We start from the raw sequence: 18,735 nt of genomic DNA on the forward strand, positions 1-18,735 counted from the left end.
TCCAGGCTGGACAGTGAAGGCATCGAGCTGCTGCTGTCTTTCCTCAAAGTGAGTGTTTGCTTTCTTCACAGTTCACTCCAATGCATTTCTCAATTGATGTTTTATTTTTATTTTATTTTACAATCTTGAAGCATCGTTACACATTCAACATCAAACATCCCTTCAGTACCAGTCGTAGACAGCAGGAGGCGTAACACTAACAGTGTTTCCTGCACACAGTATTTTCTCTGAACATGTTGGACGCCTGTTTCTAATGTGTTTTAGCTCGTCACAGTTTATCTGACAAAATCGCTGATTGCAGATACAACTGCCGCAGAATTGTCAGCTAAAAGCACAGGATGGTTCATATTTCCTGCCTCTGTCTCCGCAGTACGAATCCAAGAAGAGGATTTCAGCCGAAGAGGCCATGAAACATTCCTACTTCAGGCAGCTGGGGACGAGTGTTCACACACTGCCTGAGAGTGAGCACACACACACGCACACACGGCTGAATAAATCCGCAGTTTTGTCTTCTTTAGGCTCGTCTACTGCAATTTACCTGATGTTTTCTGAATCTCTCCTCTGTGTGTTTTAGTTATATCAATATTCACCTTAAAAGAAGTCCAGCTGCAGAGAGATCCGGGCTACAGGAACTCCTCGTACCCAGAGTCAGGTGAGTGGGGATCACATCCAGACGCTTCAGGATTTAATCTGGTTCGATCATCAGACAAAGAAATAACCTTCCCTTGATATCGTACTCATTTAACTGGTAATGAAACAATATCAATTTAATGCTGATCTGTAGGACAGGAGGTAGAAGTGCCCGTACTCCTTCTGTCTTCAGGGGCTTTCCAGAATCAATAAAAATTCAAATTCCCTGTAGCTGCTTTAATACAATTTAAAATAAGGCTGATAAAGACAGACAGTCGTTTCAGCAGTCTTATTTCATTATTGCAGTTAAAGGGTTACTGTAGTCATTAAATATTACGCTCGCATAACAGACAAGACACAGATTTTAAAAAAGGAATGGTCAAAACGGAAGCAGCAGATGACCAGATATCCTGACTGTTTGTTCCTAGTACGGTCCTGGCTTCTACAACATTGAGTCCTGCAGTGCAACTGGTCCGGCGTCGTTCATTAGATCTTCCCTGCCTCTTAAATGCCCACGTCTTCCAAACCTCACATCTCCAGTTAATAACACAGAATGTCTGTAAAGATAGTCAAGTCTCATGGCAAATCCAAAGGTTGAGTAGGACCGTTATCAGTGTGCACCTTTAAAGTTTCCAAAAAGTAATAATGATTAGCATCTTTAATTTAAACTAAAAGGCATCATGGATATTGTATTTTTAGGGTCTGTCCTTTTCTTCCAGGTAATGGCAAGATCAACAGGAGGCAGAGCATGCTCTTCTAATGTCTGATGAAGAGGAGGGACGACTTCCCGGCTTCTTCACGACTGTCCACCAACCTCTCGCATGAGCCCTCCTCCCCCTCGGATTAACCCCACCCCTTACCCGCACACACACACATAAACACGCACACACACCCCTCTGAGCGAGTGACTCTGGGTTGAATCTATTTGAGACTGTGTTTATTTATTGGGGGGGGCGGGGTGAGGATGAATTATTTGCTGCTAAACTACTACTGTCTGTATTTAACACACCGTGTGTGTGCATGTGTGTGTGCGTGTGTGTGTGTGTGTGTGTGTGTGTGTTCATGATGTGAACTCGAGACGCCATGCACAGTTGAGCAGTCAGTAAGGTTAATGTTGTTTTTCTTCTGACTACGATTCTCCGGCTTCCGTTGAGTTAGAATTCCACTGATGTTGATGTTGACGCTGTGATCCAAGTTGTTGTTCTTGTTGTCGTGCTTGGAGACCGAACGCTTCAGTTTCTTCAGATTTTTTTTTTTTCCTTTTTATAAATATGTATATCTATATATATTTGGAGTTTATGTTTTGTTTTTCTTCGAGCTTCCGTGACTAAACATTTCCAGGTTTTTAAAGGACCGGGACGGCTTGATGGTCTTGGTTGGGGCAGAAACGGTTTCTCTTGATTCCTCATTTTTCTGAAAAACATTTCAGTCCAACTTTGCTTCTGGAGGCCCTGCTGCCCCGGAGGTTTACACTGAGGGTCAGAAAGCAAGGCTGCGAACGGATTGCGGTATCAATTTTGGTCTGTGGGTTAAAGAAGCACACACAGAGTCCAATCAAACTGGGAGAGCATGAAACCAACGTTTTGGTTCTTTTGTTCTTTTGCCCATTCTTGGCTCAGCACCAGGACCAAAACTGAGGAGGACGGGGAAGGCAGGCAGTTCTGAAGTCAAGTGAAAAGCACAGATGAAAGAGAGGGATACTGAAGCTGAACAGGAAGTCACGTGACGTCCCACAGGAAGCCAACAAGCCTTCCCTTCAACCCCTCACAAAACTGCCAGGACTTCAATGCTTTTTTTCTTTCTTTTTTTTTCTTTTTTTTTTAAAGAATACATGCAAGCTACACTTTCTCGCTCTGTGTGCATTTTGCAGAGTTCACTGCAGTAACTCTTTGTTTTTAACCTGCACCTCAGTGTGTTTTCTTTTTGGAATCAGGGACCCGAGCCTCGACACGGCCGAGTTTACCCATCAGTATTAAGATGTGTTCTCTGTGTCTGTGACCTTTGACCTCTCCTTATGAAACAACACCATCATTGTGGCATGTTTCTCGGAGGGAGGGGCCGGCGGGTGGGAACGGCGGGGATCGGGATGGGATGTTTAAAAGCAAAATGGTTGTTATCCGGTTGCCGTCAGACCACTGCGCTCTCCAGCATTTGTACACAAGGAAAAGAAAAAAAAAAAAGATTTCAAATTGAAATTTTTGAATTAACTGCCCGCTGTGTTGTTTGCAACTGACAGTGATGCTACAGATGAAGCCATTTGAGAAATCTCACTTTTGACTGCATGTTTACTGAAGAAAGTCACTTAAACACCTTCACCTCAATGTCTACTGGTGTGCTTTCCATTCCTGGCTCAGTTTAGTTGCAGTATTTTTCTCATTCTTGGGGACCAACAAAGGGTGTCGTCCAGATATTTCCAGCAGCCGTATGATAGCACAAAGTGATTCATCATTTCAAAGGTATAACTTGGCATTTTGGGAAATATTTGTATTTGCATTCTTGCAAGATTTGGATGAAAAAATGGGGGCGCATGTTAGCTTAGCAGATCTGCCCACTAATGTCTCTAAAATTTACACATCGACACATTACGTTTGTTTAATTTGTACAAAGAACAAAGTGTATCAACAGTAAGTCCTGGTTCTATAGGATACGTTGTGTGCTTGACTTCTTGCACGTGAATCTGTTAAATGTTTTGTTTTGTTTTTTTACACTTTGCTTTTTATACATATCAAATAAATAAGCCGTAACATGTTGCTTCGTGAGCTTCAGAGGTGGCTGGTACGAAGGTCTTATAACCTTTAGACAGATCCAGGCTTCCTGTGTCCCATTTTGTATTGTTTTCTATGTTAACATAAGCTAAGCTACATGTTTATTTCACAGACATGAGAGCAGTATGGATCATCCCGTCTGTTTCCCAAAAAGCTAAATATTCCTTCAAAATATTTGTGGTAAACTGGTACAAATTTGTGGGTTTTGTGTCCGACGTTTCGAATCAAAAAGCAAGACCACCGTGTTGGAGAGGACAGAGAGAGCACTTTCTGCACTCACAGTAGCATTAAGAACTGAGTACAGTGCAGAGGCCTCTGCACTGAAACAGCAGGAATGCATTGAACATCATAGGCTGAACATTGAATACCCGAGGGAGATTTTCCTGTCACTGCAGCTTTTTGCTCAACACTTACAGGAAAATTTCACATTTATTGTCTGTTGAGATTCAAAGGATTTGAGCATGAAAAGTGCTGAAAGCTCTACTAATGCCTGAAAAAGTTTAAATTTACAGCTGACGGAAAGCAATGTAATAAACATTAACTTTAACGGTTTGCAACTAAAAATGTGATAATCCTGTAGAGATACTGTATTTCTCATTATTTCAGTAATTGAAAACTCTTTTCGACGTGGATCAATAAATGAGCTCACAATTTGATGAATTAAAGCTCACAGCAGAACGAATACAGATGGAAGATGCTGTTAAAAGTGTACAATTAAAGTAATGTCACATTTATTGTGTTCACAGGAAAAAAAAAAAGTCATTATATTAATGGTAGATATCCTGTATTACATTCTCCCCAGGTAGCTTTAAAATGAATGAACCTCTCCCCCTCACTTTATGTCCCAAAAACCTTTACTAAGTGTTTGGATGCTGACAAAGTTATTTTTTTCCAACTTTGTAAACATGCCAATGCAGGATTATTCCACTGTTGGATGCAAATTGTGTTTCTGCTAATAGCAGCTTTTCTTGACATGAACAGCAGTGACATGCATTAAAGGAGATTTCTACAACGGCTAAATATTTATCATTGTACAACTGTAAAACTTTTTCAAATGTATGAATGACCTGACTTCATGTGAACATATGTCTGAACGTGTGTATGTGTGTGTATGCGTGCGCGTGCCTGATGCATGGAAGGCCTGCTGTGTTGTGAATTCGACCTCTCTGAAACACTGAGCTGCCGGTCAACAGTTGGTGTGTGACTCTTTTTACTGGAACTATTTATTTCTCATAACCATCGAAAGTAAATTTAATCTGTTTCATAAACCGTCTGTGCTGCAGTCTTTCTTTTTTCCAGTGGTGTGTATCGCAGCTGAAATGAATGTACGACAGCTACGTGATTCTGAAAAGTATTTTTTTTTTTATTAACAAAAGACAGTAACAATTCTCTCAACAAAACGGCGAACAAAAGTCAATCACTGAGAATACATTTCCATTCATTTTTTTTTCCTATAAAAATAACCAGGAGTCATTTTACAAAAAAACAGCCTTTGTGCAATTTTGACCCGGAATGTCTATTAAAACCTGGTTTAAAGCTTAATACATTTACACAAGTCTTATAGTATTGAAGGCACAGCCGGTACAAGGCTTAAAAGTACAGTGCATTTAAAAAAAGAAAAGAAAAGAGAGAAAAAAAAGCAAGAAACTATACAGAAAATAAGAATTAAAAAAAGTTCACAGCGTCAATTCGAAGCAATACAGAGGACAATGAAGACTAATGCAGTGTTCTCGCGCTGGCTAGCAGGTGCTCTGCTAGGAGTCAGTGAGGGATGCATCTCATGTGACCATACAAATGTATATGAAGCTAAAAATGAAGATTGAAGGTTGATAAATGAGACCCAGCCATTGGTTTCCCCCAAAAGTGTTCACATTCGAAGATTTGTCCTGTTTGAACGAAGGCTCAGCACAGGAAAAAAAAAAAAAAAAAACAATTACCCACTACTAGCCTGTGTAGCATTTAGCAATTATTCATCTAGCTACTATCCTGATTTTTGATCAAATTTAAAGAAACGGTTAGAAAATCTAGGGAGATTTGTTAATTTACAGAGAATGAGATCAGGAGATTTATAGCACTCTGGTTTTTGTGTGTAAAAATGTAGCTAGGCCCTACAGCTAGCAGCTGGTTAGCTTTGCGCAAAGACCGTAAACAGCCAGCATGGCTTGTCCAAAGTTAAAAAAGTCAGTCAACCACTGTAAAGCGAACTATAAACATTGTATCATCGGTATTTGTTCATTGTGTACAAAAAACCAAGGTGTAAAAATGGCACATTTTGGTTTTTCGGTAGTTACCTGCTAACTGTTTCTTGGTCAAGTGTAGTAAGCCGACTTCTCCCTGGAGTCTTGTACAAACTCTCCAGGCAACCATAAAACTACAAATTGTCGTATTACACTTCAGTTTTCATACTGTAATGTGTTGTTTAGCTGCTAGTAGTTAGCTTTTGTCATCTTGGGTCACAGAAAGGTAAGCTGTTTCCCTGTTTCCAGTTTTTATGCTTAGTTAAGCTAACAGACTTTTGTTAGCTTCATAACAAGCTACAGGCATGTACGACATATTGATCTTCGTATAATACTAACTCCTGGTAGACAGGCAAATAAGTGTATTTCCTTTAACTCTATTGTAGGAAGATTAACTTAGTTTTTGCTTGAGGAAACTACTAGAGTCAATTAAGTAAAGTAACTAGTATTCTACATGACACTAAAGTCTTCTGGCTCACTGAGGTCATATTATACCATCGTTTCTGACAAGCACTTCCTCAGATATCCATCGTTTGAATCATTGGGGTGGATATTGACATTAGTCAAATCTTAAAAAAATAACATGAAATTGCAACCAGTCTGAGATGAGATTTCAAATGAGATGAGAAACGTGACCTTCAGTCAACTTCTTTGCATGAAAGAAAACATCCTTGAAAATAAGAAAACACCAAGCACAATTGGATAGAACACGGCAGATAAACTGTAGTAAACAAATGTCTAATGCAGTACTCTTCTCAGAGAGCAAAGCTTCAGAGTGAAGCTCCTGTTTCTTCATATAATAAATGCAAAGGAACAGGTGTCGGGTCAGAAATGTGACTGGACTCAGAGGAAGTCGGACCCCTGTGTGGTTCATCATCAGAGTTTATGGCTGATTCGGTCTGGTCCTTGTGTGGCCTAGCTCGGCCTGGTTTGGCCCAGTTCACTCTTGGAGCTCGGGATGTTATCAGGACTTATGGGCGCTGGAGCAGAGCAGCAGAGGAGAGGGAGCGTCCATGTTGGGTAAAGGCATAGGGATGGGTCCATTCAGCAGCGAGGGGAACTGCAGCAGAATAATCAGAATTAGGAGCGGAAAACGCCACTGATATACGGTATAAACTGAATGAATAAAGAATCATGGGATTTTAAGAAGAATTTTAAACCAGCAAAAAGGAAACCTGCCACTTTTTATTACTCAGGCTCGTATGTGAAGAATTAAATTACGATTATATGAACTTTCAAATCAATCTGATGGCATATGGTGATATTTTTAAATCTTACACAGAAGTGCTTTAAAGAAAATTGATTTGCATTATTTTGACTTCACACTGTTTTAAAGTATAGGATCATTTGGCACAGAGTATATTGATTTCATGATCATTAATAGAGGAAGCTCCACTACCAATATTACAGTAATGATAATGGTAATGACATCAGTAATGTTAAGAGTCAAACGCAGGCGACGAGAGTTTGACGACAAAAACACACACACGACATCACAGCAGTTTGGCGTCACACATTTACTTTTTACCTCTTCGTCGATTTTGACTACGTACAGTGTTTGTGAAACATGCAGTAAATACAATTTGTGGTTGTCCTTTTTACTCTCATTCAGTTGATCTGTGCTCAACAGAAGGCTTTGAGAGTATGCGTTCGGACTTGGAGCCTACTCCTCCTGTCTTTCATTTAAGTGCCATTAACTGTTAAATTAGCTGCTGTAGCTGCTTGTTAAGTTGGCAGACTCGCCATTCAATCGTCCGTTGGTGTTGAGCGTTTTTCCTAGCAGATGCACAGGGACGCTTTTAGATTTTACTTGACTTCCACTGGAATGCAGCGTTACTTCCGTTGCTCGAGGAAAGCTTTATGTAAAACAGAAAAAAAAAACTCCATTCAACCTGTACTGATAAAAATGGATAGAAATAGTCATAATTGACGTTGTTTGCCATCTCTTTTATAAGGGTGGGCACTAAAAGCACTTTGAAGGCCACAGGGGAAAATTTCACTGCGATACCGCCTATGGCCACTCGGGCAAAACTGGCAGCAAGGCCGAGCTGCGGAGCCATATTCAGGTCTGTGTAATACATTCCTGTGTTCCTAGCTGTTTGAATTTTGATTCAAACCTGTGCAACACATGATTCCTCAATTTTCTGCAGTTCTCCAGTCTGCCTGCTGCTGCTGACACAAGGGAGAAGTGCTTTTGCTTAAATTACACCGTGGGGACTTAGAACCTGGTAGCACACCACGTTATAGGAACCGAGCCGCATTGTGGGGACATAAATGCTGGTCATTAGATGCTGAACAATTTATTTTGGGTGTGTGTGTGTGTGTGTTTGTGTCAGAGAGTTGACATGGGTGGGAGGGGCTCCTGACCAACCGGCCCTCTCCCTTTCCCCCCCCATAAGCCAACAGGAAGTTGCCCCCTCTTCTTGTCCGCACCAGAGCGGAAACATCTGTAGCTTATTTTGAAACCCTGGCACACTGAATCGCACATCCACTAAAACACACACACACACACATAACAGCTATGGAGGTAAATCTGCGGTGTGAAATGAAAGATCCTGTAGTTATGACTGAGGGATTTGCCTTAAGTAGAGTATTATAGGCAGACAGAGATTCTGTATCTATCACCACCAGAGTAAGCCGGTGTTTTCCCTGAAAGGTTGGTACAGGAAATAAAAGTCTGTTTGTCCTTTTTTTTACACAGGACTGTTTGAACGGAAAGCATTAGAGCTTATTTGAGAACAGATTTTGTGTAATTTCCACAGAAATCTGTTCCAGCATTACAAGGGGACCTAGTTAGTTCACAAATACACAGTAGAAAGATAAGGAAAATCCACCAAGGTAAAGACATGCTAGTATAATCAGTCTTTCTCTGGGTTCTATGACCCAAACCTTACCTGAAAGAGGGGGGCATGGCTCTGCAGCTGGGCAGGACTGAGGGGTCCCACTGGACTGAGGCTGGACCAGAAATGGATATTGGAGAGTAGAGGACTGGGAGTGAGCAGCAGACCAGACGGAGTCTACATTGACAAAACCCAAAATGAAATGTCAGAGGATAAACACACGAAGATGGAAACGATGGTGTTTACTCTGGCAATAAGTCCACAGAGCAGTACACAGTCTGTGGTGAAGTTGTCATATCATTCAGTCGTCTCACCCAGAGCTCAAGGCCAAGTCTGCCCTCTAGTGAACTCACGTCTTCCAGACGGACTGACTTGGCAGGACTGACTCCATGCAGGTCAGGAAGCTTCACTCATACAGAATTCATGAGATCTATTTTCTTCTGTCTCGTCTTCCTTCCGTCTCGTCATATTTAACCAAGGCCAGTTTGGTTTTCTTTATGGCTCTGGCATGAGAACAGAAGACTCTGCTCTATTACAACAGTCAGTAAAACGTTTAGGAACAAGAGGTTCACGACTGCATTTGTGTTTATGTTCTCACTGCAAAGATAAATACAACCACTTAGTTTAACTTTTAAAAAAAATCCTGTTTCAAATGCTAGGGTTGAGCGAGTGCTTAGCTGAAACATGCACAGTTTATGTACTTCTTATGAGGATCATCACGTAAAATGTCCATACATGAGATGAAGGAAAGTCCTCTTTTGTTAGCTGAAAGTTTATTTTTGAGGGTTTATAAAAAATACTTGTTCTGTACATAGTTCTTGTTCCTTCGTGTACCGAAGCTCAATTCTGATGCTGTCCTGTAGAAATTTCGGATTAAAGATAAATATATGACAACAATTTTGAGTAATCTGTGTCACTTTCAAGCTTAATGGCAAATTCTGGTTGGTCCCGCCCGCCTCCGATTTAAGCACCACCCATTTTTTGGCCCATTCTATGTAAGCAAACAAATAACCGATGATTAAGTTGGTTGAACAGATAAACAGAGAGACAGATAATGGTGAAGTGGCTCATCCCTAAATCTAGGTGCTATACCGTAGGCAACCGGACTTGGACTGAAACAAGTCAGCACAGCTCATCTGTACTTTATGCCAAAGTCTGCTGCAAGTGAAAGAAAACTTGGTCGGTTTAAGGCACTGACCGACCTTTGCTCCAGATCATTCTCAATGTCTGTCTCCACTCGTTTCCTTTTAAAGGTTCAAGGTGATTACTAGCTGATTGCATAATGAACAGAAAGTTTTGACCTCTTCGTGCTACACAAAAATGGAACATACACGCAGTTATTTACATACATACATACATACATACATACATACATACATATAAACACCCAAGAAATCATTCTGTAATGCCTTTTTTAAGAAATTTGGTTCAGGTAAACACTGTACACTAACTTTGAGGACCAAGCATCAATAATGTAAACACAGAGTCCGCCTCTCCTCATCCTGTGCATCTGTCTCCTATGATCGCCCTTCGAGTAAAGTCATGAAATATTAGAAAATCTGTAGGCAGTGAAGCTGTGTCAAACGCTTCGTATCAACAGACACAGGGCTGTGCTTGATCGATCTGTCCTTTTGTTTGACCTCTCACTTAAACTTCTGTTTCTGCCGATTTACCAGCAGGATCGAGCTCACAGCTTCCCCAGCGAGAGCCCTGCCAGTTTGAACCGGTTTCTGGTGGACAACGGAATTAACAGCAGGGACCGTTTTTGAACGCTGGAACTAAAAATCAGAACCAGATCTGTCTTGAGCAATGTTCTTCTGGTTTGCAAATTCTGAAGACTCTTGCGGTGGTTAAAGCTCAGGTGCTCCTTAGAAACCCATCATCCTGAATCGTTCAGTGATGAGTGAAAAGTTAAGCAAACACTTTTTCCATTAATTATGTACCGTACACTCAGCAGCCTATCATTTCTCAGTCAGAATAAAAGCGTCAGCTGAATGCCTGAATGTAGTCAGACTGTCCTGGTTTGGTCAGTGAGTTCTTGCCAGTGAATCAGGAGCTTCAGGAGCATATGGCTTCACTTATGAACCTCCTCCCTCCCTCCCTCCCTCCTTCCCTCCCTCCCTCGCCTCCCCCCGTCTTTCCGCTCACCTCTTTCCATCTCCTCCCTGTCTACGAGCTTAACTTTCTTCATCCCCCAAAACGCATGCAACGTCCCTCTCAGTCTTTTTCTCCCCCTGAATCTCTCTCCACCTAAAACCACCTGTATTTACAGAAGAACTGTGAATGCAGCGATGTGAATAAACATGTTATGGGTCATGTTGTACCTGTGCGGTGAGGAAGGCAGGGGTCAGGGACCCTGAAGGCAGCGCCGGGCTGTTAAGAGCAATGGAGACGAGGTCACTTCCTGTCAGGAGGAGGGAGGAGGCGGAGATTTCCAAGCCTTTGGGTTTTCTGCTTTTTAAAGGCCCGTTATTGGCCAATCCCCTCCTCTCTGGTGTTGTCGTACTCTGTGACCTCACTCTATCCCTCTGACCAGATGACAGGTTCAGAGGTTGAGCGCTCTGATCTGAATCGCCAGTCTCTGTGCTCTGGCCCCGCCCCCTCCACAGTGTGTGGGTGGGGCTTTGTGGCGGGGAGGAGGAGCAGGAGGAAGAGCGTGCCAGCTGAGGAGACGGCCTGGAGGAATGGGAGGTGTCAGTCGAGGACGGGGGTGGGGTGGGTGGTAGGGAAGAGTGACCACGGTTGGTTATGAATCGGATGACAGAAGAGCTGTCGTCATGGCGATCGGATCTGGGCTCCACCTTGATCGGCTGGTGCGGTTCTAAGGAGTGTTGCAGGGAGCTGACGGTGAAGGAGGAGTACAGGCCGGAGTGGAGGTATTGGTTTCTCCCGCCGCCATCCTCGTCTTCAGCCTCAGGCTCTGACATCACACCACCACTCTCCTCACTGACGCGGCCCGACTCCACCATGGCGGGGTCCATCTTCAGAATCTCAGGAAACGACACAAACTTGTAGACGAACTTCTGGCCGATCACCTTCTTGATGATGTTCTGCAGAGGAAACAAGACATCCTCATTTTAAACCTATTTATTGACATAACATCGACAAACCAGTCAGACTGTTTCGTATCGTATTATAATAGTTGTGAAATGCACATGTTGCGTACTTTGTCGTAGTAATAGCGCAGGGCTCTGCTCAGCTTGTCATAGTTCATGTTGGTCTTGTTCTTGCGCAGCCCCCACAGCTTGGCCACCTCCTCAGACTTGAGCAGCTTGAACTCGCCGTCGTTGGACGTCCAGCAGATGAGATGTTTGTGGCTCTGGTCGAGAAGCAGCTGCAGCAGGAACTGCCAGAGTGTGATGGAACTCTCCATGACGGGATGACACCAGAGAGCGATCTGCAGAGGAGAATCAAGACTTAATAAATGACCACATATTGCTTTGTACTCTCAAGAAGTCATTAGGATATTTTTATTACCGACGAAATGGATTGCCTTCGAGTGGAGTAAAAGAAAAATCAATTCCGAAGTTTTCATCCTCAATAAAGGGCATTTAGAAGGGGCTGATGGGGAATGTGGTCCCCATTTAAGGTATGGTTAACATTAAAGCAGCATTCTTGGCCACTTGGGGGCAGCGACACAAGCCACGAACAAGGTATTGACATATTATTACCTTATTTGACATCACCTGTTATCGCAAATGTGTTAGCAAACAATCGCCCCAGTTCACCAAACACAGCCTTTCAAACATTAACATTCATTTGGAGTCATGGTTCTGGACAAATAGTGTAAAAAAAAAAAAAAAAAACCTGTCTTTAGCCCAAGTCAGGAACCAGGATATTCTCTGGCTCTTTAGCTGCCACTGTATATGCTCAACTATTTTCACAAACTAGTCGCTAACTTTGTCTGTCTGTTGTTTGGTGTTGAACAGGTAGTGAACAGAGGGTTTATCAGAGTTCTTTTTTTTGCATACAGCTGCTGGGGATTGGTTTGATGAGAGTAGTGAGACTCTCAAGGACAAAACAAACTTGAAACAATGAGCTAAAAGACGCTAAACTCTCTGCTGATTGAGGGAAAATGCGGATTGGTGATAGTTATATTAATATTTTTCGATGTGAGCAGCAACGTTTTACATTACACATAGACCTGTGATCTGTTGTTTATACAAAAATATTGAGTAATTCAGGTTTAACATATTGGTAAAAGTCATACACTTCACTTGTGCACATGAAACCTGTCAGGGAGACCGTGAAGTCTGCACAAGCACGCTCAGGAGATCAAATAATTGGACGGTGAAAATAAAGCAAAAACTGGTCATTCATTCGACGCCCTTAAGATTTAAACTTAAGTTGAAATAACGTCACACATTCCCAGACTGTTTAGGGAATCAGACGCCACAGAAGACATAAAAAGAAGGAAGGAAAGAAATAAAGGAGGGTAGGTGGGCAGGGAGGAGCAGGAACTGTCAGCGTCAACACAAATGCGAACCGCGATGCTTCCTCTGATGCAAAGTCCACTAAAAACCACAAGCATTACAGTGCCGCCCGTGCCCACCGCCTCCACTTCTCTGACTGGGAATTTCCTCCCCCTAAACAACGAACTCATAAAACGGACAGCAACACAAACATGTAAACAACACCAAAGCCTCAAGTCCATTTTGCTGTTTCTCTCTGACCACTAACAAAACAAGCAGTCTCTATCCCCACACGTATGAAGTCAGCTCACGCTCGTCTGTCTGGTGGACTCACACACTTTGGCTGCCTTCCAGAGCAGGATGGCGGCAGTAGTAAATACAGTAGTGAGTGAAGCTGCCATTAATGCTCAGGGTTGCCCTTACCTCACCTCCTTAGCCCATTTAAATCTTGGAAAGAGGGGGTTTATATATACAAATTCTTCCACTCAGGGCACATGGGGTCACTGAATGGTTTGATTAATGGTGCAACACGTGTAAGAGTGTAAGAATTTGTAAGAACTTTAGTTTAAGATTTGAAAACAGTCATCAACAGAATGTGATGAAAAACATCAGGTTTAACATAAGGTCCAGGTTTGTGGAGTCAGCTGAGGGCCACAACCTGCGCGGCTAACTGAGCTAACTGAGCTAACTTGCTGACAGCAGCTAGCTACAGCCATAAATAGCTTCAGGAAAGAGTATAGTGGGCAGCAGTTAGTGGGTCCTCAGATAATATGCTGCTCTATTTATTGGAAGTGACCTTCGATTGGTGGCCAATTCCTGCATATTGCCCCTTTAATATGACAACTATTTGAATTGCATGCCATTACAGTTACAACTCACAAGATCTCATCTCCCTTAAACACTTGCAGTGGAACAAATCCTTATTACAAAGTGCTTGAAAGGGCAATATGTAGGATTTTTTGTTGAAATTGCATAAAATTAACTAAAATTACAAACCAAATGTGAATTATGACAGTTTTGACATGATGATGTCTGTATACCTAATGAAGTTAGCATGCTAACCAGCTAGTCCTGATCCAAAACTTCAGTGCTAGTGATGTAAATAATAACACTCCACTGGTCCCAAGTTCCGAGCTCGAACCGCTAGCTGCACAGCTAACTGAGCATACTAGCTAAGGGAGTCTACAGTTAGGAGCAGTTTGCGATAACTCAGGTGATATGCGCTAGTTTTGAGTATGGATTTGACAGGTCGCCAGCCCTTACATATTGCACCTTTAAAAAACAACACCCACCCCAGCCACAGTCTTCTCGCTCTGCTGCCGTCTGGCAAAAGATACAGAAGGTATCCGCTGCCATACCGCCAGACAACAGAGTAGCTTTATTCTCCAGGCTGTGAGACTCCTCAATTCATCATCAACACCCCATCATATTTTTTTTGTTATGTTACATTGAAGGGACTTCAACTCACTTTTCTTTCGACAACATCCTGTAATCGGGAGGACATGGCGAAGCTAGCAGCCATAAAAGCTGCAGAGGAGACTGATGAATAACATGAAAATGCATTAAAGGGCTCTTACACCATCCCAACACCATCTCAACAAATAATAAATACACTGGACTTTTGCTCTCTCTCAATTGGATATTCTGACTTTGTGGCAAGCCTGGCTATAAGATGAGGCCATAAGATGAGACTGTTGTTCACTCATGATGGACTAATATGGACACATGTGCAGACACACATGTAATCTGTATGTACTGTCTAGAGCTTGAATTCAGCTCTATATGCTACTGCTGTAATATGTTTTGTCAAAGGTCATAACAAAAGAAAAAAAGAGAAGAAAAGAAAAAAGTAATTTGCAAAAGACAAGAAAAGATCAGAATGAAGATTTTATACTGTGGGTAATGGGGGCGGGACTTGATAAGCTTTGGCTTCTCCCGCTTTTCCCTTTCGGCCATGTGTGTTGTATTATTTGAACAATGATGAAATGTGATGCTTATGAATTGACATGTCCGAAACAAACAACATAAATAAATAAATAAATAAATAAATAAATAATAAAGGACATATTATACACACACACACACACACAAAATTTGGTTTCTTCACAGCTTTTCTGCTAACAATCAAGAAACTCTTGTTACACTTTGAAAATATGTGATTGAACTTGCTGTATTTCTTGTCATTTCACCTTTATTTTGTCACGTACTAGCTCTCTCGTGTATGCTTGTGTGTGACAGAGGGAGAGAGGGCCAGACATCGGTTGGCCTTCGGATGTTTCCATGGTGATAAAGCAGGATGTGGTCAGTGACCTTCTGCCAAGACAAGCACGGGTCTAACCGTCGTGTTTACCTGGAAACCACTGACTGTCTGCGAGCGTCTGCCTGTCTGTTTCTCTGTCTCTTTTGCCTTTCCTCTCTCGTCTCTCTAATTCATTTACAAGGTGCCTCATTAGCAGGAAATACAAAACTACTTACTGCTGAAAGAAAAGCAACATATTACTCACTATAACCAGATTTGATTAGCAACCATGACGATATGACAGCAGAGACCACATTTGCCTCAATTGTGGACAAACACTGGAGCCAAGGACCTCAAGGATTGCTACCAGAAGAGATGGATACACTACTTTCCTTCATAATAACATATGGTTCAGCAATGCCGGAATAATCAACCACTAATTCAATATAAAAATACAGCATGCATCTCTCATTTTGTTCTTTCTTTCGAAAAGGAAACCATCCAACAGAAAGGGGAAAGTGCATGTGGTGCAAACAATGACCCATCACCACGAACACACACAAATGCATGTCCTCGCTTCCCTTTTCCTGCACGGGTGTGTGTGTTAAGTGATGGACGAACTGTAGCACTGTCTGTCTGTCTAAAGGAGGACTTCCTGTCATTCAGCTTCAGGGGCGTCATCCCGGAGAAAGACCTTCCCTCTGTGGTAGGTAGGACGTCCTGTGATTGGGAACTGCCAGTAACAGACACACACACACACGCGCAGACACGCACACATCCACAACGCCATATGGAGAATGCATCTATGTCCTGATGTCAGGCTCTGTTTGATCTATGTTCACCCTGAGGCTTTTCACTCCTAACAAGTCTGAATTGAAGAGAAACAAAAGAGGAGGATATGCTGATTTAAGGAATTTCAGAATAAAAGCAGTCCGAGACTCAGTGTTACAGCTCAGAGGTGACAGTCTGTGTGCACTATAGTGAGTGTAAGTCAACAGGCTTAACATGACCACCTCAAATGTGAAGCTATCAGACATCCAGTCCTGGGTACTTTGGACACTTAAGATCTCTGACAGAAACAGACCAAACTGAAAAAGCATCATAATCCATCCATCTTATCTGGGTTAGTTAGTTCTTATTTTTTGGAAGTGTATATTTGTATATGTATATATGTTTAAGTGTGTGTATGTGTGTGTGCGTGTGTGTGGATAGAGAGGGAGGTTCTGCTGGAACTCAAACGGTTCTTTGTTTTGCACCAGTGACTCATTTTTAAGATGTTGTCTGCTGCCAGCTTCAATCCGGAAGCGCATGGCAATTAGTCTGCGAGGTCCAGACAAACCAGAAAGTCTACTACTATATTTTTAAAGGAGCCACGGCTAATTTTTCCACAGCAGCTGGTCCACTAACCCTGTTTTCTGTTTTTTTTTTTTTTCAAATGTAGCCAAACAGAACGAAAAACGCGCACGGTCTAAATACCTTTTACGCACGGCTTTAACGCTTTTTACGCACAAGTTTAACACCTTACGCTCGGCTTCGGTGTGGTTTTCGAGTTGACACAAGATATCTGAACCTGATCAGGTTTCAGCAAATACAACAACAGTTAATATGAGTCCGCTTTTGTGTCTCTGTTATGCACGAACCCCTCTTGAAAGTTGGAAGGAGAAGGAAACTTGCCTACCCAGCTGTGTACGGCCGCTGCTCCTCTGTCCGTCTGCCCCGCGGGATGTGTGTGTTTGCGTCTTAAAGCGGTGTGTGTGTGTTGCGTCGGGGCTCCATGCTGCTGCTGCTGCTGCCGTCTGAAAGCGGATCCGCTGCTTTTCTCTCTCCTGCCTCGGAGCAGGAAGTCGGGACGCGCAGACGGAGAACCGGCGCACTTCCTTTGGCGCTGTATTCCCGTCTGTGTAAACACACACACACACACACACACACACACACACACACACAGAATCTCTATTTCCCATAAACACACCCTCTCCTTGAAACCACTCTCTCTCACGCACACACACACACACACAAGCCGTTTTTAAACAGCCTCTCCGCATTATCTCACGCACGCACGCACGCGCGCACACACACACACACACACACACATACACACACACACAGGCCCAAGCCACGTGCAAAACGCGCGCGCGCACACACACACACACACACACATACTCACACACACTCTTTCAGACCTGCACACACACCTTAACGTGCGCACTGAAATAGCCTACGGGCGCTCATTCTCTCTCTCTCTCTCTCTCTCTCTGTCTCACACACTCACTCACACACACAAACACAGACACACACACACACACACAAATATTGTAATTCCGATTTCACTCAGCGCTGAGCCAACTGACAACTGACGTCACCCTCTTCCTGCTCACCGGGAGGGGTTCCTGTTCCTACACACATAAACACACACACACACACACACACACACTCCTTCCCTCTCTGGCTTCACAGTCAATGCATTCTTCATACTGGATTTAACTACTTATTTCCTTATAAATGTAAAACATATCAGTGGCTGCAAGATAAGAATGAAAAAAAAAATACATGCACCAACTAAAAGTACCACATGCAGATGATTAAATATTCAGATTTTAACGGAGTGGAGGAGCTCATCCAGCAGACAGTTTACAGGGACAGTGGCTTTCAAAGATTGTCTGTGTTTGAGACGATGAACCACACAGCAGTACAAATGTGTTCTGCCTAAAATTACATTCTTCAGTCTCGTGTGGAAGGACAAAATCAGCTGGTCAGTGAAGCCTGATCTGACCTCAGCTGTCAAACATTACTACAGTGGAACAAAACATGGAATTATTGGGTACCAGGCAAATCAAGCAAAGACCATAACAAGGTCATTAGGTCGAGTATGTGCCCTTAGAAAGCCATTTATGCAATGGAATAACGTAGAAGTGTCTTCACAGTTTGAGATTATGGAGTCCACACAAGTCAGACGGATCTGTTTTTCAACCAACTGTGCATTATGGACGATACACCCCGTCAATATGGGCTCAAAGGCCATGTCAACATCTGATATGTCCTTGATATTTTACCATTGACAGGAAAACGTTGCGTCTCTAAATGGGTAGTCAAGCGATTTAGTCAGGAGTCTCACGACAGGCAGATTACAAATGGAATGGCTAAAGTCTATGCAGCAGATAGCAAGATGTCCTGACCTTTAGTCTAGCTTTTATCGTTAATGCTCCTAAAATGCTGGATTCACATTTCCCATAATACAACTCAATAGCGTCTGTTGTAAGACTCCGCTCTGTAAATGTCCTGTGCTCCAGTTTGGAACACTGGCTTTTTAAATGTGTACTTCCAAAGACAATTTCAAGAGTGGAAATAACCCTGATTACATCATCAGAGCTACTTTTTAGGAAGCTCACTCCAGACTTCAGACTTGGGTAATGTCTCCTTTAAAGGGTTACTCCATCAATTGTACACATGAAAGTGTGTTTGCAGGAAGTACTGCTGCATATGTTCAGAGATATGATTTCCTCCAGTGACAGCACTCAGTGGCTACGTTACATTGTGGGTAATGTAGGTGCCATTAGTACATGGAATAGAAATGGTAATATCTGTGGTTCTGCTGTATCGATTTTTATCATTGTC

General features: G+C 42.6%; 2 protein-coding genes across 3 annotated transcripts in view; one reads left to right on the top strand and one right to left on the bottom strand.

The window, feature by feature from the left end:
- The window catches only part of cdk17 (cyclin dependent kinase 17), a 41,207-nt gene extending 37,521 nt beyond the window's left edge, over positions 1–3,686 (top strand). Inside the window, exons 14-17 of the mRNA XM_030439835.1 lie at positions 6–48; positions 371–461; positions 575–652; positions 1,350–3,686. Of these exons, the coding sequence (XP_030295695.1) occupies positions 6–48; positions 371–461; positions 575–652; positions 1,350–1,390 (253 nt within the window). The 3' untranslated portion in view covers positions 1,391–3,686. The remainder of the gene's footprint in view (positions 1–5; positions 49–370; positions 462–574; positions 653–1,349) is intronic.
- Positions 3,687–5,017: 1,331 nt separating this feature from the next.
- Positions 5,018–17,783, bottom strand: elk3 (ETS transcription factor ELK3). 2 transcript variants are annotated; one of them, XM_030439838.1, is made up of 5 exons: positions 16,798–17,783; positions 11,639–11,869; positions 10,797–11,522; positions 8,527–8,649; positions 5,018–6,692 (listed from the first exon to the last, which is right to left on the bottom strand). In XM_030439838.1, the coding sequence occupies exons 2-5, from the start codon at positions 11,843–11,845 to the stop codon at positions 6,597–6,599; spliced, it is 1,152 nt and encodes a 383-aa protein (XP_030295698.1). In that variant the 5' UTR covers positions 11,846–11,869; positions 16,798–17,783; the 3' UTR covers positions 5,018–6,596. The 2 variants fall into 2 exon arrangements, with proteins under 2 accessions (XP_030295698.1, XP_030295697.1); XM_030439837.1 differs by having other exon boundaries at positions 16,802–17,782.
- Positions 17,784–18,735: the final 952 nt, after the last annotated feature.

This window comes from Sparus aurata, chromosome 14 (genome assembly GCF_900880675.1).
Source record: "Sparus aurata chromosome 14, fSpaAur1.1, whole genome shotgun sequence".
Taxonomy (NCBI): Eukaryota; Metazoa; Chordata; class Actinopteri; order Spariformes; family Sparidae; genus Sparus; species Sparus aurata.